Source organism: Ornithorhynchus anatinus, chromosome 4 (genome assembly GCF_004115215.2).
Source record: "Ornithorhynchus anatinus isolate Pmale09 chromosome 4, mOrnAna1.pri.v4, whole genome shotgun sequence".
Classification (NCBI taxonomy): Eukaryota; Metazoa; Chordata; class Mammalia; order Monotremata; family Ornithorhynchidae; genus Ornithorhynchus; species Ornithorhynchus anatinus.
Window position 1 is genome coordinate 95,201,976 of NC_041731.1, and position 26,437 is coordinate 95,228,412.

Consider the following 26,437-nt stretch of genomic DNA (forward strand, 5'->3'; position numbering starts at 1 on the left):
CAGGGGCTGTGTCCAACCCGAACTGCTTATATCCTCCCCAGCATTTAGTACAGTGCCTAGCACATAGTAAACGTGTAACAAATACACTTAGTATTCTTATTATTTAGCAGATGAAAAAACTGAAGCCTATTCTATTTATTGCCATTGTTCTTGTCTGCCTGTCTCCCCTGATTGGACCGTAAGCCCGTCAAAGGGCAGGGACTGTCTCTATCTGTTCCCGATTTGTACATTCCAAGTGCTTAGTACAGTGCTCTGCACATAGTAAGCGCTCAATAAATACTATTGAATGAATGAATGAAGCCCAGAGAAGTGAAGTGTCTTGCCCAAGATTACAGAGCAGGTAAGCCAGCATTAGAACTCAGGTCCTCTGACGGTCAGGCCTGTGTTCTTTTCACTAGGGGCTGCTGCTTCCCAGGCTAAGCTCTGGAAACTCCACCTCAAGGTAAGCACAGGCACCGTACACGGTCTTGATCATGCCCACAAAAGACACTGCTTATCAATGTGTCGTACCCAGAAAGACCATTTCTTCCTTCCCCCATTTTTATAAACAAAAATACTTCCATGTTGACTGAATTCAACATTAACTCAAATCAATCATATTTTTTCCCAGTGTCATTTATGGAACAAAAGGCAAAGAGGCTATTCTACTCTCCGACTGTAAAAAAAGAGATGCCTCCCTCGGTAAATGAAATCGAAGCTAGGGGTGGGAGTTTGCAGAGGGTGTTCTCAATAAAGACTCTTCAGAAATTGAGGGCGACACATTGATTTCACTTTGATTTCATTTACCAACTATCGATTCCCAGGAATTTAGGATCGACTTAATGCAATTATATATTAATTTTCTTTATTGAGATGGAAATTTGTTAATACCAGCAAGCAGGAGAAGAAAACAATGATAGTGTCTTATTTTAGCATCGTTATCTATAGTATCTAAACAGTATCATTTAGGAGAGACCACGGGCTTGGGAGTCGGAAGAACCTGGGTTCTAATTCCGGCTCTGCCGCTTGTCTGCTGTGGGGCCTTAGGCAAGTGATTTCACTTCCTCTGTGCCTCAGTTATCTCATATGTAAAATGGAGATTAAGACTATGAGCCCCATGTGGATTGGAGACTGTGTCCGACCTGACAACTTCTATCCTCTGCAGTGCTTAGTACAGTGCCTGGCACACAGTAACAAATACCATAAAAATAAATAAAGTAACTGGTGATTTCTGTCCCAGGAAACTCATTACTGATGAGTGCCTTCCCGCCTAGACTGCAAGTAGTCATTGTGGGCAGGGACTGTGTCTACCAACTCTATCCTATTCCACTAGCCCAGGTGCTTAATACAGTGCTCTGCAAACAGTGAGCGCTCCATAAAAACCACTAATCAATTGATTGAGCTGCTTCTGGACTGAATGATTTCCCTCTGTCTAGGAGAGGAGGCACGGCAGTCAAACTGGGCTTGGAAGTGTTGTCTATCCAAAGTGCTAATGAACCGGAAACCGAAACCGTACTGGGTTGTTGGAGACATTACTTCAGACTATTTTCAGAAGCAGGACTAGCCTGGAAGCTTGATGTAGGCAGGGAATGTGTCTGCTTATTGTTCTACTGTCCTCTCCCAAGCGCTTAGTACAGTGCTCTGCACACAGTAAGAACCCAATGACTGACAGGAAACAAATGACCCGAAGGGGTTGAGGGTCTAAAAAGCTCCTAAGAGCTGAGAATAGTGTGGGGGATGGAAGGAGGAATGGGACCGTCTGTTTGGAAGCCTTCTAGGCCTGTACATTCATTCAATAGTATTTATTGAGCGCTTACATTGTGCAGAGCACTGTACTAAGCACTCGGGAGAATACAGTACTAAAGAATTAGCAGATACGTTCCCTGCTCATAATGAGTTTACAGTCTAGAGGGGTAGACAGACATTAATATAAAGAAGCTATATTTGATATAAAGATGTGTACATAAGTGCTGTGGAGTTTGGGGTGGGGTGACTACTTTGCAAAGCCAAGTGCCAGGGCAAATACTAGGAAAATACTTGGAAAAGTACAATAGGAGCACGAGACATTTTCTCTGCTCATAGTGAGTTTAGGGTCTAATTGGGGAGACATACATTAAAAGTGGATGCAATACAAAAATATCATATTTAGCTTATGCTTTTGAATGAACGCAACTTGGATAAAACTTTGCAGCCAAGTCAACAGTCTATTTTGTTTTCAATTGGGGCAATGAGAAAAGGGAGCCAGAGCTAATGAAATGCAGGGAGATTTATAGCTGCACTGATTAACCACATTGCAACTTGGCCAAATTAAAATGGGATCTCCTTTACCTTTAGAAATATGATACAAATGGTTGGGTTAACTTAATACCTGTTTCTATGGAGCTTTTCAGATCTTTAAAAATGGTAGGTGGCAGGTAATACTAGAAGTGAAACTGATAAAGCCAGAGGTCCAAAAACCCTGAGTAATGCCCTAATATAAGCACAGTTGACTACAATCAAAGTTCATCTTGAAAAGGAGATATCAAGCCCTAAACCCTCAAACAAGCATCGCAGAGGCTCCCTACAGACGATACCTGTGGTGTTTTCACCTTGTTCTCTACATTCACCTTGTTCACCATATTAAGAGCTTAGAAAAGTACAATATAACAGAGTTGTTTGGGTAGACACGTTCCCTGCGCACAACAAGCTTACAGTCTAGAGGGAGAGACAGACAGAAATATAAATAAGAACTCTTACTTCCATAATTAGTGCAAATCTACCAGTCCCTTCCACAATGCACACATATTAAATTGTCCTTTCCCATACTTACGTATTTGCTCCTGCAGTACTTGACGACATTGGCAAATTTGCTTCTCGGTATCACAAACTCGCCCAAATCTTTGTTTTAAAATAATCAGTCAATTCCTGACAGTTGGATAAAGGACTGGTCTGTGGAGCTCACTTGTTTCTCGGCTACCAGGTTAATACAGTTCTTAGCAGAGAGTAAGCACTTAACGAATACCATTATTATTACTATTATTATCATTAGAGAAGTAGTGTCGCCTAAAGGAGAGAGCATGGGTCTGGGAGTCAGAGGACCTGGGTTATAATCTAGGCTCTGCCACTTGTCTGCTGTTTGATCCTGGACAAGTCACTTCACTTCTCTGTGCCTCAGTTACCTCATCTGGAAAATGGGGGTTGACACTGAACAGTATGTGGGCATGGACTGTGACCAATCTGAGCGCTTAACAAATATTATTATTGTTACTTTTCAAGTCTTGTTGCAGCTTTCAACCTCCATTACTCATTAAAATAATTTAAGCCTTCTGCAGATTTAGGGGTGGCAAAGAGGGGTATGTTGCACATGGGCATGAAAAGATTTGGGATTTTGTTTAATAGAGATTGCAGATAGAGTCAGACAGAATGTAAGAAGTTAACTCTCAATGATTCTATTTTATCACCAAGAAACTTTTCTAATTTTCCAAGAAATTAAAAAGGAGCTATAAATATTTCCTAATGAAAAGAGGGCAAAAAAAAAAAGGAATTTACTAACTTTAATTGTTTCTTCAGAGACTTGGTTCTGCAAAAGTTTTAAAGCTTCATCTTTCTTGATATTTTGCTTTTCCATTTCCTGTAAGCAAACAGTTGTAGCAAACAGTTTAAATTTACAATACCTAATGCTAATATCACGAAATGCTAGTAATGGTTATTTAGTGCTAGTGAATTTCTACACAATGCCTTATAAAAATGATCTTACCCCTCTGCTCTCTATCAAGAGTCTGTCCAAGGATTCAAGATGATGCTGCTTACACAAAATATCTTGTTGCAAAATGGTCACGGTCTTCTCTTGTTCATTAAACTGTTGATCTTTTTTTTCCAGCTGCACTTGAAGCTGTACATAAAAGTATTTACTAATTTATGTATTTTTTCAGTAGACAAAATGTGTAATCAAATCAGAAAATGTGTGCAAATAAGTCTCTCGAGGGTAGTGTAGTGAAGCAACAGTGTACTGGAAAAGGAAGATTATTGTATACAATGTAATGTGAATAAATCTAGGAGATTTGGGACAAACGTATCCAGAGCAATACGATGTTACGTGCCATACTCCAGGTTATAACCACCTCAAGATAATCAACCTGGCGAATACAATCTGAATATTTGATGCTCCAGGTAAACTCCTTCCCACCCTGAAATGAATGGATCTCAAAGGATGCCCCGCCCACAGTTTGCGACGGATTTTCAAGGCAAAGAAGAGAAACCTGAGCAGAAAGGCAAAGGCAAGAAGATGTTGAGCTGGGGAGGCAACAATTTAGAAATGAATGAACCAAATGTCGGTGAGTTAACTGCATTTTATTTAGAGGAATTCTTGTCCAACCATGACCTAATTTGATTTTCACCCCACCTGGCTGGCTCCAGGTCTTCCAGCCCCTCCTCTTTTAAGTGTTCAAAGGAGATACCTGGAGCTGATTTTTTTTTAACATGGTGTTAAGCACTGTGGTATTTGCTATGTGCCAGGCACTGTACTATGCACTGGGGAGGAAATAAGCTAATTAAGTTGGATACGTGGCTCAGTGGAAAGAGCCCCGGCTTCGGAATCAGAGGTCATGGGTTCGACTCCCGGCTCTGCCACTTGTCAGCTGTGTGACTATGGGCAAGTCACTTAACTTCTCTGTGCCTCAGTTACCTCATCTGTAAAATGGGGATTAACTGTGAGCCTCACGTGGGACAACCTGATTACCCTGTATCTCCCTCAGCGCTTAGAACAGTGCTCTGCACATAGTAAGCACTTAACAAATACCAACATTATTATTATTATTACTATTATTATTAAATAGTCCATGTTTCTCATGGGGCTCTAAGTCTTAATCTCCATTTTACAGATGAGGGAATTGAGGCAGAGAGAAGTTGAGTTTATATCTACCTTTTTTGTTTGTTTGCTTATACGATATTTGTTAAGCAATTATTATGTGTCAAACTCTTTCTAAATGGTGGGTAGATGCAAGTTAATTAGGTCGGACACAGACCCTGGTCCCCCTTAGGGCTCACAATCTAAGAAGGAGGGAGAAGAGGAGAAGAGGCACAGAGAAGATGAGTGACTTGCCCAAGGTCACACCGCGAGCAACTGTCAGAGCTGGGATTAGAACCCAGGTGCTCTGACTTCCAGGCTCGTGCTCTTTCCACTATGCCAAGCTGCTTCTGTGAGAGAATTCTGAATTTGATAAGGATTCCAGAAAATAATTCCAACTGAAAAAATATTAAATATTCTTACTAATTCAATCTGCTTTTCCATTTCTTTGTGTTGTTCAAGATGTACCATCCTTGCCTTTTCAAAGGCTAAACACATTTTTTCATGTTCCGCATTGAAATCTAATTCCAAGCTGTATATCTTTTCATTCTTTTCCTAGAATACAACACAAGTTTTAGAAATATTTTGGATATAATTTTAGATTAAATTTCCAACAAAAGTGTATTGGCCAACTCAGTACTCCTGCCTTCATCTGCCAACTGCAAAACTAGCTGATTAAAATTTTTTTTTTTCAATTGAGTATTCTAAAAATACAGCTAATTTTTTTGAAATTCATCTAAAATTTAAAGTTTTATTCCATTAATTGCAAATATTAAAGTTATCACAATCACAAATAACGGCATCCAAGGCATTCATTTCCCTTCATATAAACCTATATGTGGCTGCAAAATACGAAAATTCCAGGCTATGCCCTTCCCACAATTTTCTCTTAAGTTCTAACTGGTAATAAAAACATGAAAAAATGAGTGATTTGAATTTTCCACCAGGTCTTTACAATTTCAAAGACATTTAAATATGCTGTAAAAGAGACTTTGATCAGTTCTCAGTAAAGGGTTATTTACCACAAGCTCATGTTCCAGCTCAATATTTTTTGCGGCAGAAGAAGAATATGCAACTGTCTTTTCTTCCAGCTGCTTCTCTAACGTTAACAGTTGAGAACATTTCTTTGTCACCTGAAAATAAATTGAACACACACTTGAGAGAACTGTGCCAAAAATTCAGAAAAGATAGGTCTGGACGACAGCCCTTATGTCTGGGACAAATGCAGGTAAGACTGCTTGAGGACTCACTAATACAAATAGATTACAATCCAACCTTTGATTTCTTTTACTCTGAAATTCATATTAATGGCCAAACTTTGTAGAAAAAGATTTCATCTACACATTACTAGTTATGTTTTAACTTGGATCATGTCCATTTTGACAGCATTATAACAGATATCTTTATAGGTATTTTTGTATAAATATTCCATGAAAAATATGACTGGAAAGCAAAAGAAAAATTAGAAAAAGATGCACAATGAATAGGGAGGAAACCTTGGAAACCAGAATCACAAGGAATGGAAAAAAATCTTTGAGGTTGTTTAGTTCAACTTACTGCTCTACTAGAGAGAATGAGTGCTAATATGTCTTAAGTCTGTCAATCAATCATATTTATAATAATAATAATTATGGTATTTGTTAAGCACTTATTATGTGCCAGGAACTGTACTAAGTGCTGGAGTGCAAGCAAATCGGGTTAGACACAGTCCTGTCCCACGAGGGGCTCACAGTATCAATCCCCATTTCACAGATGAGGTAACTGAGGCACAGAAAAGGTAAGTGGCTTGCCCAAGGTCACAGAGCAGAAAAGTGGCGAAGCCAGGATCAGAACCCATGTCCTCTGATTTCCAAGCTCGTGCTCTTTCCACTAAACCACGCTCCTTCTCTATGATTATGATGGTATTTATTAGCACTTTATGCCAGTCACTATATTAAGTGCCAAAGGGATACAAGAAAATTGGGTTGGACACAGTCCCTGCCCCTCGTGGGGCTTATGGTCTCAACGCCCATTTCACAGATGAGGTCACTGAAGCCCAGAGAAGTGAAGTGGCTGGCCCAAGGTCACACAACAGACAAGTGGCAGAGTCGGAATTAGAACCCATGACCTTCTGACTCCCAGGCCTTCTGACTCTAGCCACGGTGCCACGCACTGTACTAAGTGCTTGGGAGAGTACAATATAACAACAAATGGACACATTCCCTGCCCAAAATGAGCTTACAGTCTAGAGGGGGTGACAGACATTAATAGCCCCACAGCGTGGCTCAGTGGAAAGAGCCCGGGCTTGGGAGTCAGAGGTTGTGGGTTCCAATCCCGCCTCTGCCACTTGTCAGCTGTGTGACTGTGGGCAAGTCACTTCACTTCTCTGTGCCTCAGTTACCTCATCTGGAAAATGGGGATTAAGACTGTGAGCCTCAAGTGGGACAGCCCGATCATCCTGTATTTCCCCCAGTGCTTAGAACAGTGCTCTGCACATAGTAAGAGCTTAACAAATACCAACATTATTATTATTATTATAAGTAAATAAATTACAGATATGTTCTTATCTGGGGAGGGCGGGGATGAATAAAGGGAGCATGTCAGGGTGAAGTAAAGCGAGTGGGAAAAGAGGAAAGTATGGCACAGTCAGGGAAGGGCTTCTTAGGCATAAGAAACAGTGTGGCTTAGTGGAAAGAGCCCGGGGTTGGGATTCAGAGGTTATGAGTTCTAATTCAGGCTCCGCCACTTGTCTGCTGTGTGACTTTGGGCCAGTCACTTAACTTCTCTGGGCCTCAGTCACCTCATCTGTAAAATGGGGATTGAGACTGTGAACCCCACGTGAGACAGGGACTGTGTCCAACCTGATCTGCTTGTGTCCACCCCAGCGCTTAGTACAGTGCTTGGCACATAGTTAAGCGCTTAACAAATACCATTATTATTATTATTAAGGCCTCTTGGAGGAGATGTGCCTTTAATAAGGCTTTGAAGAGGGGAGAGTAATTGCCCAATATCCGAAGTCTTTAGAGCCTTACTGGCCACTGCAAAAGGAAGTGTGCAGATGACAAAATCTCCTTTACTCCTTCACTTCCGTCAGTAGCGAATCTTCCACCCCCCACCATCTAATCACTCCAACTTTCTATTACTATCTTACCAGATCCCGAGGTTTCAACAAAAGGTCTTGAAAACAGGCTCTCACGCATGCCAATGCATCCCACGCCCTGATGTGATATGGAAGGAGTAAAGTCCCGCCCTCCACATTCATTCAATAGTATTTATTAGGCGCTTACTATGTGCACAGCATGTACTAAGTGCTTGAAATGTACAATTCGGTAACAGATAGAGAAAATCCCTGCCCAATAATGGGAGCGGGGAACCCTCAGTGCCAGAGTCTGGGATCCTCAATGCTTGGTGCTTCCATGGCATGGGCTTTGGGATCATCAGGGAGCCCCCATATACCTGGGACGGTCTCCCCACCTCGGCATCACAGGAAGCAGCGTGGCCCAGTGGTTAGAGCACAGGCCTGGGTGTCAGAAGGTCATGGGTTCTAATTCTGGCTCCGCCATTTGTCTGCCATGTGACCTTAAGCAAGTTACTTCACTTCTCTGGGCCTCAGTTACCTCATCTGGAAAAGGGGGATTGAGACTGTGACCCTATGCGGGACAGGGACTGTATCTAACCCGATTTGCTTGAATCCACCCTAGTGCTTAGTACAGTGCGTGGCACATAGTAAGCTCTTAACAAATACCATAATTATTATGATTATTATTATGGGGGTGATGACTGCCTTCTTAACTTTTAGAATGCTGGAAAGGTGGTAGTCATTTCTCACCAAGGATATTTTGGTTAGTACCCTGAGTCATGCAAAGGTTGCCCTAGCCAATGCTGTTGAACTGACATACTTTTACTATTGAGTTTTCAATTAATGTTAATTAATGTTAATTTGTTTTCCTAGTTTATAAGGAACTTTATGTGTGTACATCTACCCCTGCTTAGAATGTGAGCCCCTTATGGGACAAACACCATGTCTTAATTGTTCTGTTTTTCTCTCTAATTACCCCAGTGTTTAATGTTTAGAAAAGCAGCATAGCCTAATGAAAAGAGCACAGGCCCAAGAGTCAGAGGATCTGGGTTCTAATTCCAGCTCTGCCATACGCTTGCTGCGTGACCTAAGGCAACTCTCACTTAACTTCTCTGTACCTCAATTACCTCATCTGTAAAATGGGGATTAAATCCTTCTTCCTCCTACTTAAACTGTGAGCCCCATGTGGGACACGGACTGTGTCCAACTTGATTATTTGTATCTACCGCAGGTCTTAGAATAGTGCCTGGTACATAGTAATAATAATAATGTTGGTATTTGTTAAGCGCTTACTATGTGCAGAGCACTGTTCTAAGCGCTGGGGGAAATACAGGGTAATCAGGTCGTCCCACGTGAGGCTCACAGTTAATCCCCATTTTACAGATGAGGTAACGGATGCACAGAGAAGTTAAGTGACTTGTCTACAGTCACACATCTGACAAGTGGCAGAGCCAGGAGTCGAACTCATGACCTCTGATTCCGAAGCCCAGGCTCTTTCCACTGAGCCACGCTGCCATTTTTTAAAATGGCACACTTGCACACTTTAAATGCTTAATCAATGCTAGTCATAATAATCCCTACAGCTTCTGAAGTTAAGAGGCTAAATCCTAAGCATTCAAAAACCTTAGACCTCTTATATTTTTCCAGCCACAGCTCCATCCCCCAATCAGGAGTCCTAATCAATTATTATGGCGAGTGGGAGCCCACCACTTGTATTATGGGATTACTTGAATTTCTCTGAATCAAATTAAGCAGAAGCCACAGGTTTGCTCTATTATTAATAATAATAATAATGATGATGGTATTTGTTAAGTGCTTACTGTGTGCCAAGCATGGTTTTAAGCGCTGGGGTAAATACAAGATAAACGGGTTGTCCCACGTGGGACTCACAGCCTTCATTCCCATTTTACAGATGTGGGAACTGAGGCACAGAGAAGTTAAGTGGCTTGCCCAAGGTCACAGAGCAGACTACCTTTAAAAAACAGTTCCATATCACTGGTCACAAGTTTTACTATCCTTTCACCGCCAGAGTGCACAATCTTTCAAGAATAAGACTAAATTTATCCCAAACGTTAAAAGCCAAACATTCCCAAATCCAATTTAAAAGCTTTAAATATGGTATTAGAAAAAAAATTTCTGAAATTTCATTTTTCCCAAATGGAATCTCTCAAACTTGATATTTTGCATCAACCAGTAAGCTATTTACAAAACTTCTACTGACCTGTTGACAGACTGCTACTAGCTACTGACCACTTACTTCACTCTCCAATCTGCTAGTATTTGCAGCTTTTTCTAACAGTTCCTCTTGTATGACTTGAAATTGGCTGGTTCTACGGGCCATGTTTGCCTTTAAGTCGGAATTCTCGGTTTCTGCTTTTGTCAGTTTAGTACGCAGTTCTTCTAGCCCGGCAACAATTCTTTGTCTCTCTCTTTCAAACTGCTTGCTCATAATATGCAACTTTTGGATATATCTTTTCTCTGGCAATACACCAAATATCAAATGTAAATTAACAATGAAAAAGAAACACCATATAAAACAAGGGAGTAGAGATTAAATATAATGGATGCCTCCCAAAAACCCACCTGGAAGGCTCATTAAAATAAAATCTCTAAAGTCTGTTTTTATTTTGAATTAAGTTAAAAATAATCACTTTTTTTAAAGTTATCATAAGAAATCTTCAGAAGAATTTAGAAAACTGTTTTCCAAATGCTTACCTACTTGATTTCCATTTAGTTTCACAGGTTCTGTTTCTAACCCCATTAGTCCTTCATTTTCCTGGTAATCATCAACAGAAAAATTTTGTGATACCTGACTGATAGTCAGGCTAGCTCGCAACTTTTGAACTTCGGCTTCTTTCATTGCAAGTTTAATTCTTTAAAAGGAAAAGATATAAAGTTTATAATCTTGGGTGGGGGGGCGAAAATCACGTGAGTTATTTTTATCACATTTTCAATACTAATTAGTGCTTGCCATAATTTCAAAATCTGTAAAATATACCTCAGGTCTGTTATCACTGATTTATTTGACTCACAGGAAGCATCACAGGCATGTTCTTTGGCAGAGGAATTGTCTAAAAGACGCTTACAGACACACGATTTAGAAGTAAGCACTTCTCGGTTCAGCTGAAGGATCAAAACAAACAAGTTTGTATAGTTTTGTGCATGATTAATGCTATACAGCTACAATAGTTTTTTTATGATCCAGAATTCCCTGTTTAAAGACCTTCAAAATTTGGCTTTCTTTACCCCCAACTTTCATGTTAATTGGCTCCCCAAAAAGTAATAATACTGATTGCTACAAGCTTAAATTCTAAAATGTCTTAATATACGGGGCAGTCTAGGCAATGTAATCTTTCCATTAAAACCAAGCCACACTTCTAGAGATAGGAACTAACTGAAGTTTCCCAAACCATTTAGTTTCAGGATTCCTTGGAACAAAGAATCAATGTTTCCGATTTTTGGCACACTGATTTAAAAATATGAATATTTCTCATCCACACTGGACAGAGTAGAAATCACTAGAAGCAACGTTTATGAACTTAAATGCGTTCTGAATTAAGATTAACAAAAGATATAAGAAGTTCTTTTTTAAATTGCATTATTAGAAGATGGATACAGTGGCTCTTGCCTCCAACCCCAATTGTCCATGGCTGTAAAATGCCTCAGAGTGAAGGGCATTACAAAACTAAAGGAAACCAAGATACCACCATCTTTCAAACTAAACTGTGGTAGCCTCTAGAACTTACTGTTTAAAATGCTTCCTAACATATTTTAGCAGCTTTCAAAAGAGAATACGCATAAGAATGGCATCATTAATTATATGAACTAAAAAAAAACCACCTAATTTGAAAGGGTTAGGAGACTTCTTGTTTCATCACATAGGTCTTCAACATCACAAAATATTAAGAAAGCTCATGAAGGGAGGCTACCGAGCAGGATAATTTGCCTTTTCCCAAAGAAGCAATTCTTACACTACTAGAATAATAACAACGGTATTTGTTAAGCGCTTACTATGCGCCAAGCACTGTTTTAAGCACTGAGGTAGATACAAGGTAATCAAGTTGTCCAACGTGAGGCTCACAGTCTTCATCCACATTTTACAGATGAGGTAAGTGAGGCACAGAGAAGTAAAGTGACTTGCCCACAGTCACACAGCTGACAAGTGGCAGAGCCAGAATTAGAAGCCACAACCTCTGACTCCCAAGCCCGGGCTCTTTCCACTAAGCCACACTGCTTCTCGGTCTCCGTTATAAAAACACACCATTTTAGAATGATCCTCATCCATCAGCTCAGTTGAGAGTGTTAATTTTAAATAAAATTCTAGCATTTTACCAATGCATTGCATTTCAAAACTGGTAAGAACGTTAAAGGTGGTGGAAATGTAGTGTAGCAGCATGGGACTAGGAGTCAGGAAACCCAAGTTCTAGTCCCAGCTCTGTTCCTGGCCTAATATATGGCCATGGATAAGTCATTTAGCAATATGGGCCTCAGTTTTCTCACCTGTAAAATGGGGATGATTGAGGGTCCCAGGTGAGGGAGGGGCTGTGTCTGATCTGATCCGACCCCAGGGATTAGCCCATGTGTTCAATAAATGTTATCTGGAAAATCTAGATCCCTAGAAAAAATTTTCATTTCCCACCACACAAACGAACAGCTGACATTAGAAATTTCCTTTTGCAAGCACTCACTGGCAACTGAGAAACAATCATCTCCAAACTGTTCAGTTCTAGCCTTGAATTTTCTATTTCTTTCTGGCACATATTCAGCCTCTCATTCTGACTTGCAATAAGAGCTTTCAGTTCTGTGTTTTCATTCTTTAAGTCACATTTTTGCCTAAAAAGTTCCCCTTTGTCCTTCAGTTCACACTCTAGTATGAAAATCTTTTGTTTCGACTCCATCAGCTGAGACACGACCTCTGAGTTTTTCATTCCCAAATTCCTTAATTTTTCTTTTCCACTAATATTTTCTTCCTTTGATTGCCTAGAAAGAAAAAGGCATACAAATTATATTTAGGGTCAAGAGCACATAAAAATACTCTACCCCCACCTATTTTCAACAAAAGAACTTTAACTAGTCTGTCACAATAAAAAAAAAAGTAGTTTTAATAAGACAATTTCAAAGCCGGAAATGGAAAACAAACTAGTATCCCACTGTCTAGAAGCTCTTTTTTTCTATTTTTAATTTCTGGGCAGGTGGTTTTCTTCAAAACTGCACTCAAAATATAGATCCTTGACGTTTTCCAACCTTAGAAGATAGAAACTTGGCATAAAGAGAAACCCCATGGCCTATCAGCTTTAATACTAATGTTACTAGAAAATAAATATCAACGCCAGAGTGCAATTAGGCAATAGCAAGCTCCAAGATGACAAGAATACAAACTTGAATACAGAACTCAGCTTCAGATTGTTCAATGGTTACATGTTAAAATTCTAAGTTATTTCCACAGATGATTTGTGAGTGAACAAGTTTATACCAGAGATGACCAACTGGTAGCCCCTAAATTATTCTGAGCTTCCCAGACAACTTTTTAATCCAAAAGCTATGAACCTCTATCTGGTTTGAATTATTTTTTTAATGGAATTTGTTTAGTGCTTACTATGTGCCACCAGCTACCATTATAAGCGCTGGGGTAGATACAAGATAATCAGGTTGGACCCTGTCCCACATTGGGTTTACAATCTTAATCTCCATTTCACAGAGGAGGTAACTGAAGCACGGAGAAGTTTAGTGGCTTACCCATCAGGGAAGTGGTGGAGCTGGGATTAGAACCCAGGTCCTTCTTGACTCTCAGGCCCGTGCTCTATCCACTAGGCCTTTGGTCTTTAGGCATGTAGACTTCTCTCCTTTTAGGGCGGGGTTCATGAGAATTAAGGGTAGAAATGATTCTAGTTTTCTTAGAAATAAATTATTTGCACCCTATATTAAATGAATCTCAGTGTAGTACCTTTAAAAATGTGGGCTCAATATTAAAATAGGCCCTGAAATTGGCAGCCACACATCAATGTGAGCAAAATCATTGTTCTGGTGATTACATGGCTGAATTTCCCAGTTAGGATCAAAGGTCATGGGGGGGGTGGGGAAGAGGTTATTATTATGAGGTGACTCTCTGTGGTCCTTAAAAGAACTTCTGTTTAGATGTTATCACCTTAGAAGTAAGATCGTTTTGACTGAAGGAAAAACTGTACCTTAATTTCTGTTTCAAAGTTTCAAGTTCATTTCTGTAGGCATCACATTTTTCCTGTAGTTCCTCTTTCTCTTTTTCACAGTTAATTAGACCTTTCTCTAAGGCTGCTTCTTCAGCTTGAACCTAAAACAAAGACTTATTTTTACTTTCAGGTTATAGCTGACGACAGCACCCGTAGATGGTCCAAAGGAGTAGCTCAGTAACAGTAACAGGACGGTAGACGGGCTAGACTATGTTTCTCGGAAAGTGTCAAATAAGTGGACGGGCGGGCTCTGGGGGACAAAAGTGCGGGGCCAAGGCGGGGGTTTATCAGGGTGGTAGCTTCTGCCCAGGACCTGGGAGTCAGAAGGTCATGGGTTCTAATCCCGGCTCCCCCACTTGTGTGCTGTGACCTTGGGCAAGTCGCTTCACTTCTCTGGGCCTCAGTTACCTCATCTGTAAATTGGGGATTGAACCTGTGAGCCCCACTTTGGGACAGGGACTATGTACATCCCGATTTATTTGTATCCACCCCAGTGCTTAGTACAGTGCCTGGCACACAGTTGAGCGTTTAACAAACACCACAATTACTATTATTATTATTATTATTAAGCCTTCCCCTGACTTGGCTCTTGCCTCTCATATGGGACATGATGTTCCCTTCACATTAATATTAAATACATATATGATAAAAGTGGAATCCTATGGCCAGATGCATAGTCTTTTCACAAATTTCCTATCGTAACACTCCCGTGACTCCTTTTTCCTTTCTGCTTTTCTTCTTTTCCTTTCCTTCACCCCATCTGATCACCCCTCTTTTAGGGCTTTCTTTTATGCCTCTCACATTATCCTCTCCTTTATCTATCTCTGCCCCTTTTTCTATCTCTCATCCTCATACCTTCAGGCAGTGCCAAATAGACTACCGTGCTCAGTAACACAAATGATTGTTAGATGTGAGGCCTTAAAAATGCCCCCTTGGTCTACGTGTCCCGGGCCCCAATTCTGAGAACAGTTAGGCTTCCAGGAACATCACCCAGGCCAGGCAACATCCTCGACCTACGGCTCTCACACCTTATTGTCCCATCATCATCCGTGGAGGAGCTATATGGCCAAGAGGTTGAATGACTAGAAAATGAGGTGATCTTGGAGTTGCCCAATGGAAGGACCTTGATTCTGATCCTCTGGGCACTAGAAAAAGCGCCTGAGTTTTAAGGAGGCAAGGGGAGGTCCTGGTTAAAGCGGTTTACAAAAAAGACGACTTTTTTCAGGTTCAGTGGCACCAGCCACTACTAAGCAGAGGGTTTTGGGAGAGTAACTGGGAGAAGCGGTTACGAACTCAATGAGAGCTGACTAAATCCTGCACTCTGCCTCTCAGAAGGCCTTTCACATACTTAAGCATTACGAATAATAACAGTAATGATAATGATAATAATAATTATGGTATTTAATAATGATGGTGTTTGTTAAGTGCTTACTATGTGCCAAGCACTGTTCTACGTATTTGTTAAATACTTAATTACCTGCCAGGCATTGTTCTAAGCGCTGAGGCGGATACAATTAAATCAGGTTGGACAGAGTTCCTATCATTCACTCAATCGCATTTATTGAGTGCTTACATTGGGCAAAGTACTGCATTAAATGCTTGGGAGAATACAAAATGACGATAAACAGACACATTTCCTCCCCACAACAAGCTTGCCCATGTAGGGCTCACACACAGTCTTAATCCCCATTTTACCGACAAGGGAACCAGGCCCAGAGAAGTACTGACTTGCCCAAGGTCACAAAGCAGACAAGTAGTAGAGCCGGGACTAGAACCCAAGTCCTTCTGACCCCCAGGCCTGCGCTCTATCCACTAGGCCATGCTGCTTCTTCAGAGGAAATGTTTCCTCTTTCTCCTTGCTGTGTACCAGTAGATAACAGAGTTCTTAAGCCCCAAACATAAAGCTGGCAGATATTTCTGGAACACACCATGAGCTAGGGGTCGAGGTGACAAACAGTTGCTCCTCTCTAGGGACACTGAAGAAGCAGCGTGGCCTAATGGATACGGCATGGCCTGGGAGTGCTCTAATCTGGGTTCTAATCCTGGCTCCACCACTTGTCTGCTCTGTGACCTTGGGCAAGTCACTGAAATTCTCTGAGCCTCAGTTACCTCAACCGTAAACTGGGGACTGAGACTCTGAGCCCCACGTGGGAGAGGGACAGCATCCGACTCGATTTGCTTATATCCACCCCAGTGCTTACTACGGTGCCTGGCACATACTAAGTACTTAACAAATACTATTATTATTATTGTACTACCCAAATGACAGCTCTTTGAGACTGTCTAGAAAGTGGAATCCCTGAGGCTGAAAGAGAGAATCCGATTCAGGTGACTTGGGAATTCCAAGGAGAAAAATGGCATGGTAAAAAACTTCAGTTTTGCAATCACCACTGACCTTTTCCAGTTTCTCAGCTACTCTTTCTTTGTATTGTCTGAAAGCTTTACTGAGTCCTTCAGCATTATTTAGTGCTTCATTCCTTTGCTGTTCCACTCTATAAACCAAAAATTTGGGTTAGAGTTAATCAGTCAATGATATTTTGAGTGCTCACTGAGTACGTAGCTTACTCTTTTAAGTGCTTGGAGTGTGTAATACAGACCTTCTCAGGCTAAGCCCCCCTTTTCCTCTGTTCTCTCCCATCGACCCCGCATTGCCCCAACCCGTTCCCTTTGCTCTACCTCCACTCCCCACCACACAGCACTTGTGTATATATGTACATATTTATAATTATAATTCTATTTATTTTTATTAATGATGTGTATATATCTCTAATTCTATTTATGTATAATATTACTGACGCCTGTTTATTTGTTTTGCTGTCTGTCTCCCCACTTTTAGACTGTAAGCCCGTTGTGGGCAGGGATTGTCTCCATTTGTTGCTGAACTATACTTCCCAAGCGTTTGGTACAGTGCTCTGCACACAGTAAGCGCTCAATATATACGATTGAATGAATGGATGAATTTGATTCCTGACCGCCAAGATCTTATGGTCTAGTGGATTGTAATTTTTTTTAAAATGTAAACATTTAATAGGTAAAATCTGGATACTGTTAGATTATTATTATTACTTCGTTGTTACTCCTTTGGGATGTTTTCAGGCCCAGTGAAGTCACTGTTCTTTCTGGTCTGTTGTGTTCATTAAGTAGAAATGGTTGGTCTTAGCAAAAGCAACTAAGCAGACTCCTTGCTTCACTGTCTTTTTCCCCAGTTTAGTAATGAAGCAGTCTTGGTCACTCTCTTTCTGACTTAGGATAGATGAATTCTTTTTGTAACGTGTGGATATTCAACTTTTCTGAAATCCATATTCCCCTTCAATTTTCTTGCCTTTTCCTGTTTTCAACTGATAATATTTAACTTTCTATATCCATTGTGCAGAATGACATCACTACCCTTGGTGTGCATATATATATTTATATATATATTACACACACACATATATATATATAATATATATAGTGTTTGTTAAGCACTTACTATATGCTGTTCTAAGCACTGGGGGAAAATACAAGTTAATGAGGTTGGACACAGTTCCACATGGACCTCACAGGAGAGAGAAAGTAGAAGGGGGAACAGGTATTGAATCCCCAATTTATAACTGAGTTAACTGAGGCATAGAGAAGTTCAGTGGCATGCTTAAACTCACACAGCACGTAAGTGTCAGAGCTGGGATTAAAAGCCAGGTCTTCTGACTACCAGGCCCATGCTTTTTCCACTACACCATGCTGCTTCACAATATTAAAGCTTTCTATTAGCTACATCACATCTGTCTTCACAACGAATCAAAGAACGGGATTGGAAGCTGTCTGGATTGACGTGCTTCATGAATATACTTTAGCTTGGTTCCTCTGAGATGCACACCTAGTGGTATATATTTTCGTTACCCTATTTATTTTGTTAATGAATTGTACATCGCCTTGATTCTATTTAGTTGCCATTGTTTTTACAAGATGTTCTTCCCCTTGACTCTATTTATTGCCATTGTTCTTGTCTGTCCATCTCCCCCGATTAGACTGTAAGCCCGTCAAACGGCAGGGACCGTCTCTATCTGTTGCCGACTTGTTCATCCCAAGCGCTTAGTACAGTGCTCTGCACATAGTAAGCGCTCAATAAATATTATTGAATGAATGAATGAAAGGGAGGAGAGAGGAGGGTGTTCTCTGATCTCGGGCAAGCCACTTTACTTCTCTGGACCTCACTTACCTCATCTGTAAAATAGTGATTAAGACTGTGAGCCCCACGTGGGACAATCTGCTTACCTTGTATCTGCCCCGGGGCTTAGAACAGTGCTTGGCACATAGTGTCTAACAAATACCGTAGTTGTTATTATTATTTATTATTAACACAGCCTTCTTTTCTCCTAAGTCCTACCTTTAATAAAAAAGAAGATTTATCGTTCCTTTTCAGCTCAGACCAACTTGGGCAGCACAGATAAAAGGAGCTCACAAGATTCTGAAATCACTTGAGCTGAACTTGCAGTTGACAGGTCATTTCTGTTTGGTATCATTTGGTCAATAAAATGATTTGGCAAACAAAAATGACTTGCTGACTGCAAGTAGAACTCAAGTGATTGGAGAATCTGAGGGCTTCTTTTGCCCAGGAGTTGATTTTAACTGTAAAGCAGTGTTCAATGTTATTTATTGAAGTTGGAACTTCATACAACAGAATGCCATGTTCAGAGAGGCCCCAGAGAGGTCCCAGGCTGGTGCGGCGATTCCACCTTCAGCTTCTCAGGAGGCAGATTCCACTTTAACACCATACTGCATCGTCCTCTCCCAAGAGCTTAGTACAGTGCTCTGCACACAATAAGTGCTCAGTAAATGCCCTTGATTGATTGCTATTGGTCAAACTATGCAGGCATTCCTAAGCAGAAGCCCAATATTACAATTTAGAGGGTGATTACATACAAAAATGTTCAAGCGTGTGGTACCAATCTTTTGGTTGACTCTTTGTAAGAAATTCTTTTAAAAGATTTCTTCTAAAAAATTAGTATTCTCAAGGGCGGTCCATGTGTGCTGAGGATTAACCGTGTGCTTCCAGGAGCGCGGCTTGGATATCCTTCCTAAACAGCTAACCTGCCCGAGTTGCTCGGCCACTTGTCTGCTGAGTGACTTTGGACAATTTGCTCAACTTCTCTGTGCCTCAGTTCCCTCATCTGTAAAATAGGAATTAAAAGACTGAGCCCCGCGTGGGACATGGACTGTGTCCAACCTGATGAGCTTGTATCTATGACAGTGTTTAGTACAGTACCTGGCATGCAGTAAGCGCTGAACAAATACCATTAAAAATGAAAGACTCAAAGACTTCTGGCCTCCGTCATGAGAACTCAAGTGCTGAGTGAGGCTTGGGATGGCCTGGCTGACTGAGGGGTGGGGGTGACCAACCCTACTCACCCCTACGCCTCAAGCCACCAAAAAAAAAAAAAAAACAAGTAAAAAAAAGCCTGTCTTTAGACCATTCTTACATCAGGGTGGCTTGGAACTATAGGTTGGACCCAAGTCCCTGAAAGGAGTGTAATCCTTGATTCTATTTAGTTGCCACTGTTTTTACGAGATGTTCTTCCCCTTGACTCTATTTATTGCCATTGTTCTTGTCTGTCCGTCTCCCCCGATCAGACTGTAAGCCCGTCAAACGGCAGGGACTGTCTCTATCTGTTGCCGACTTGTTCATCCCAAGCGCTTAGTACAGTGCTCTGCACATAGTAAGCGCTCAATAAATACTATTGAATGAATGAATAATCTTCCAAGCAAAAGTGGAATTCACCTTTTTTCCCTGTAAATACTTTTTCTCTGTGTTAAAGCCTCTGGGGCTGAGGTTGGAAGCTTCTTTTCACAAACAACCCAACCCAAAGACCCTAAGATTACTTTCTTTCTCGAGGCCAACAGTGTGCTTCCCTTTGTGTTTCTGGTTGAGCCATTGAAGGCTTTTGAGGAGCGGAGAGATACGTATACAACAATGTTTTAGAACGATGCTCTGGACAGCAAAGTGAAGTATGGGCCTGGAGAGAGACAAGGGAGGAGGCTGATAGAGTAGGCTGATCGGGGTAGGGTGAGGGACAGAGTGGTAACCATTTAAACGGTGAGGAAGGGGGTAGGTCCAGGAGGGCAAGCGGCAGCCTCAATGTGAGAGCTGAAAGGGAGCCGGGAGTCAGGGACAATACCAAGGTAGCAGGCTTTGGAGACAGGGAAGATGGTAGGGTCATAAACTGGGATACGGGAAGCTGAGGCATTCAGTTTTCAATACAATATCAGTGGTAGTGCTGCTGATTCAACATCCTCTGGGTATATCATCCGTCTCCTCAAAAATCTCCAGTGACTGCCTATCAACCTCCATATCAAACAAAACTCCTCATTCTTGGCTTCAAACCTCTCCATCACCTGGCCCTCTACTACCTTACCTCCCTTCTCTCCTCCAGCCCAGCCCGCACACTCTGCTCCTCCGCTGCCGCTAACCTCCTCTCTGGGCCTCGTTCTCATCTGTCCCGCCGTAGACCCCTAGCCCACGTCCTACCTCTGGCCTGGAATGCTCTCCCTCCTCACATCTGCCAAACTAACTCCCTTCCCCTTTCAAAGCCCTACTGAAGGCTCACTTCCTCCAGGAGGCCTTCCCAGACTGAGCCCCCCTTTTCCTCTACTCATCCTCCACTCCCCATCACCCCTACTCCCTCCATCTGCTCTATCACCCCCACCCCATAGCACTGGTGTATATTTGTACATATTATTCTATTTATTTTATAATGATGTTTATATATCTATAATTCTATTTCTCTATTTTGATGCTATTGATGCCTGTCTACTTGTTTTGTTGTCTATCTCCCCGCTTCTACACTGTGAGCCCATTGTTGGGTAGGGATTGTCTCTATCTGTTGCCGAATTGTACTTTCCAAGCACTTAGTACAGTGCTCTGCACAGTAAGCACTCAATAAATACCACTGATTGCTGATGAGTGTAATGACTTAAGATGCTGGGAATTAATCTGGGAAGGCATAATGGAGTAGAAAGGCTTTCGGGAGGGCTCAACTATGAGGAAGGATGTAGGTCAGATTTCGGGGAGTTGTATTTTGGAGTTAAGGTGAACGGCATGAGTGAGGTACAGTTAGAAGGCTTGGGAGGAATGAAGAGAGCAGGTTGGAAAGTATCAGGTGAAGGGAACAGATGTATAAGATGGGGTGAGTTGACGGAGAATTTTGAAGCCAGTTGTGAAGAGGAAAACGAGTGTTGCATAGATTGGAGAGGCTGGAGGCAGGGAGGCTAGCAAAGACGCTTTCACAATAGTTTAGCCACGATATCACTAGAGCTTGTAGTCGCTGTGATTTTAAGTGCTTACTATGAGCCAAGCAAGATACTAAAAATTGGGACAGATTCAAATTAATCAGGTCACACACAGCCTCTGTACCACACAGGGCTCAGTCTTAAGCAAGAGGGAGAATAGGTATTTAATCCCCATTTTACAGATGAGGAAACTAAGCCACAGAGAAGTTCAGTGACTTGCCCAAGATCACACAGCAGGCAAGTGGCAGAGCTGGTATTAGAACCGAGGTCCTTTGTGCCAAATTGTACAGTACAGTGCTCCGCATATTATAAGCACTCAATAAATACTACTGAATGAATGAGCCCCCAGGGATATACTCTTTCCACTAAGTCAGTGGTAACTTCATTGTGTCTGTGTGGGGGTGATGTGGGAAGGGGGAGAGAATGGGCAGATCTGGGAGATGTTGTGAAGGAAGAACTGGCAGAAGTTGGCAATAGATTGCATGTGACAGTGAGGTGTTGAGGATAACGATGAGGTAGCAGACTTCTGGGGCACGGAGGAGGTTGGTGTTATTAACCGAAGTAGGTCCATGGGGGCGAGCTCCTGCATCCAGGAGGAAAGGTGGAGAAGCAGCATGGCTCAGTGGAAAGAGCATGGGCTTTGGAGTCAGAGGTCATGAGTTCGAATCCCAGCTCTGCCACTTGTCAGCTGTGTGACTGTGGGCAAGTCACTTAACTTCTCTGTGCCTCAGTTCCCTCATCTGTAAAATGGGGATGAAGACTGTGAGCCCCACGTGGCACAACCTGATTCCCGTGTCTACCCCAGCGCTTAGAACAGTGCTCTGCACATAGTAAGCGCTTAACAAATACCAACATTATTAAAGGTGGGATAGCAGATAGGGGAGGGGTCCTGGATGGGGAGATAGGCAGGCTTAAGAGCCCCCTGCATGGAGGTGGTAGCTGGTTACAAATAAATATATTTATTTATATTAATGTCTGTCTCTCCCTCTACACTGTAAGCTTGTTGTGGGCAGGGAATGTGTCTATTTTTATAGTGTATTCTCCCAAGCGCTTAGTACAGTCTTCTGCACACAGTAAGGGCTCAATAAATACCACTGACTGAGTGACTGACTTCTAAAACACCCTGCGGCCTTCCCTAGGGCTCGCACTATCAGAGCAAAGGAAAATCCCCACCGGTGACCATGCATTCTCATGCGATTTTCATGGAAGACCGGGAAATTGGCATCTGAATTGGCATCTGGCTGTTATAAGTTTTTCTCTAAAAACACTTTCCCATCGGGAAAGTCGCCTGGTTGCCCGATGACCTCAATTACTTTGTTCAAATTAATGTCTGTCTCCCGCTGTAGACTGTAAGCTCGTTATGGGAAGGGAACATGTCTGCTAATTCTGTTGTATTCTATTCTCCCAAGTACTTGAGTCAGTGCTCTGCACATGGTAAGTGCTAAATATGATTGATTGATGTTGGACACAGTTCCTGTCCCACATAGGTCTCACAGTCTTAATCCCCATTTTACAGATGAGGTAACTGAAGCAGAGAGAAGAAGTGACTTGCCCAAGTCCCACAGCAGACAAGTGGTGGAGGCGGGATTGGAACCCAGGTCCTTCTGACTCCCAGGCCCGTGCTCTATCCACTAGGCCACATCACAGACGTCTTTCAAAGGGCGGATACAGCGATACGGTGGCATGTAGCTAAAAAGTTTATACAATAAAGGAACCAAACCAAACTAGCGCTGATCTTTACGGCAAAGGGCATTTTATATTACTTGTCCTTTTAGTTTTTTCAGTTTTTCTGAGCCCAAGATTAGTTCAGATCTCAGAATATAAGAGTACTTTAGATTTCAGATCTTTCCATCGCCGCTCCCCCCTCCCCCAGTCCCCACACACACTTAACCCACTCAAAAACTGGAAAAACTTAATTAAAAGCAAAATCTGATATTTTCTGTGCGTCACCTTTTCGCTTTATTGCTTTGTTCAAGTAAGTCCATCTTCAACATCTTAAATTCGTTTTTCACTTTCAGTAAACTGAGTTCCTTTTCAACTACCATTTTCTGGCTCTGCTCTAATTTATCTTCTGCATCTCTACAAAAAATGAATAAGTGTTAAGACAAAAATGAAACAGTTCAGTCGTTTTTGCATTTGTTCCATAACTAATACTAGCATTGTGCTTTTGCAACGCAGTGCTCAAATACGATTAAATAATATGAATATCATATAGATCGGTGATATTTTTGAGTGCTTCCAATAATAATAATAATGGTACTCATTAAGCATTTACTATGTGCCAAGCACTGTACCAAGCGCTGGGTAGACACAAGTTATTCAGATTGGACACAGTCCCTATCCCACATGGACACTTTTAATCCCCACTTTACAGATGAGGTAACTGAGGTCTAGGGAAGTGAAGTGACTTACCCATGGTCACAGAGCAGACATGTGACAGAGCCGGGATTAGAACCCAGGTCCTTCTGATTCCCAGGCCCGTGCTCTATCCACTAGGCCATGCTATGTCAGTGTAGGGTACTGAGCTAAGCACTTGAGAGACCATAAATCCATTATTGGTATCTAGTGAGTGCTCACTGTGTGCAGAGCACCACACTAAGCAATTGGGAGAGTAGAGTCCAGTAAGTAGACACATCCCTGCCCTCGATAATAATAATAATAATGATGTTGATATTTAAGTGCTTACTATGTGTCAAGCACTGCTCTAAGCGCTGGAGTAGATACAAGGTAATCAGGTTGTCCCACATAGGGCTCACAGTTTTCATCCCCATTTTCCAGATGAGGTAACTGAGGCACAAAGGAGTTAAGTAACTTGCCCAAAGTCACACAGCTGACAGGCGGCAGAGCGGGGATTCGAACCCATAACCTCTAACTTCCAAGCCCGGGCTCGCTGAGCCATGTTGCTTCTCAGAAGCTAATAGTCTAGTGGGGGGAAAGTAGAATCCAGAAGGCCAGCACATCCTTTGAGAGTCGTCAGGGTGAGGTGGTAGGTTGCTGTTAGGCACCAGACAAAACTGAAGACGACATCAGCGCGGTCCAATCTTTTCTATGGACCTGGGGTCCCCAGGGGTGCCACTCCGTCACCCTGAGGAGTGACATCAGCATAATTTACAGCAGGCTATGCTCGGCATCAAATGGCAAGGCTCCAAGACAGGATACCAAACACGCTATGCTCACCAAAACACAACTGCTGCTAGTTGGGACATGCGAACAGGCTATCCAAGCAGACGCTGAACAAGTGAGCTAAAACTGGGAAGCCAAAAGCGAGGCCGGGGGAAACATTTTAAGGAGTCAGTACAACAGGACCTCAGACAATGCGGCATCCCAGCGGAAAACTTTGAGTCAACTGCTGCAGACAGACCAGCGTGGCATAATCAATCCAAAAAAGAAAGAAAAAAAGGCATTCTTTTCAAGTAGAAGTCTCGGGAAGATCAGATTAAAGGAGCAGCATGGCCTAGTGGAAAAAGTATGGGCCTGGGAGTCAGAAGGATCTGGGTTCTAATCCCAGCTTCGCCACTTATCTGCTGCATGACCTCAGGCAAGTCACTTCACTTCTCTGTGCCTCACTTACCTCATCTGTAAAATGGAGCTTAAGACTGTGAAACCTATGTGGGACAGGGACCTAGTGCCTAGTACAGGGTCTGGCATGCAGTAAAACCTTAACAAATACTAAAAAGATCAGGAAACAAGGAGGGAAAAGATAATAATGACACCAAGCACTGCGAACAATAAATGTGACAGCACAACAAATAATTTGTATGCGCAAAATATGGTCAGGACTGTACCTACTTGCAAGTCATACCCACCTCCATCGACAAATTTCACAGCCAGTTTGTCTTCTTGGAATACAAAGGACAACTATATATACATTTTTAAGACAATGAATATTTAAGTCCCTGAATATTTGAAAATCCAAGTTAAATACAAATATATCACGAGAAGCAGCGTGGCTCCGTGGAAAGAGCACGGGCTTTGGAGTCAGGGCTCATGAGTTCGAATCCCAGCTCTGCCACTTGGCGGTTGTGTGACTGTGGGCAAGTCACTTAACTTCTCTGTGCCTCAGTTCCCTCATCTGTAAAATGGGGATTAAGACTGTGAGCCCCACGTGGGACAACCTGATTCCCCTATGTCTACCCCAGCGCTTAGAACAGTGCTCGGCACATAGTAAGCGCTTAACAAATACCAACATTATTATATCAACAGTAAATAGCCATTGGAAGGAAAGAAAATGAGAAAAACTACATTTACCTCAAAACTTTATCTTGAGCTGTGATTTCTGCTTCCAAATTTATTATTTTTTCTTCAAAGATTGGACCCCCGGATGATTGTGAGCGAGCGGATTCAAGAAAACAAATCTGAAATATAAAAACATACCCTTAGGAGCTTAAAAATTGTGATAGTGAAGAGTGGGAACATGAATTGAAGCCCTTCAGGAATGGCTAGGTGAGTTCTTCCCATTCAGAATTCCTGAGTCAGCTTGGGAAAAGGCAGGGGGGAAGGATTTCTATTCCTCTCCCATCCTCCCACCACCATCAAGGGCAGGTAGGCCCTGCATATGTAGTCCAATCAGTACCCTTACCTTCTGAGATCCTGGACACAGGCAAGGGAGAAGGAGTTCATTACCGTGCCTCCACTTCCTTCCTTCTCCCATCTTGTCCATTAATAGTAATAATAATGGTATTTGTTAAGCTCTTACTATGTGCCAAGCACTGTTCTAAGCGCTGGGGTGGATACAAGATAATCAGTTTGTCCCATGTGGGGCTCACAGTCTTAATCTCCATTTTACAGATGAGGTAACAGGCATAGAGAAGTTAAGTGTTAAGGAGCGGAGTGGACTGGGAGCTAAAAGGGAAATAAATAAAAAGCAGAGAGAGAGAAGGAGAGCAGCAAAAGGGGAGAAGGATGGAAAGAGAGGAGCTTCAGGACAGAACAATGGGAGCAGGACAAAACATTATTATTACTAATAATAGTAATAATAATGGTATTTGTTAAGTGCTTACTGTGTGCTACGCGCTGGGGTGGATACAAGTTAGCTGAGTTGGACACAGGCCCCGTCCCATGTGGGGCTCGCTCTAAATCCCCATTTTACAGATGAGGTAACTG

The 26,437-nt window shown here is 42.0% G+C and overlaps 1 protein-coding gene across 4 annotated transcripts in view; it reads right to left on the reverse strand.

Moving 5' to 3' along the window:
* Positions 1-26,437, reverse strand: part of CCDC18 (coiled-coil domain containing 18) — a 72,639-nt gene that overhangs the window by 37,273 nt on the left and 8,929 nt on the right. For all 4 annotated transcript variants that reach the window (XM_029063048.2, XM_029063047.2, XM_029063046.2 and 1 more), the window contains 12 exons: positions 25,583-25,689; positions 23,285-23,413; positions 16,464-16,560; positions 14,048-14,169; positions 12,551-12,842; positions 10,861-10,985; positions 10,578-10,735; positions 10,120-10,340; positions 5,827-5,937; positions 5,228-5,359; positions 3,716-3,850; positions 3,512-3,589 (listed from right to left, as the gene is read on the reverse strand). In XM_029063048.2, coding sequence (XP_028918881.1) covers positions 3,512-3,589; positions 3,716-3,850; positions 5,228-5,359; positions 5,827-5,937; positions 10,120-10,340; positions 10,578-10,735; positions 10,861-10,985; positions 12,551-12,842; positions 14,048-14,169; positions 16,464-16,560; positions 23,285-23,413; positions 25,583-25,689 — 1,707 coding nt within the window. The remainder of the gene's footprint in view (positions 1-3,511; positions 3,590-3,715; positions 3,851-5,227; positions 5,360-5,826; positions 5,938-10,119; positions 10,341-10,577; positions 10,736-10,860; positions 10,986-12,550; positions 12,843-14,047; positions 14,170-16,463; positions 16,561-23,284; positions 23,414-25,582; positions 25,690-26,437) is intronic.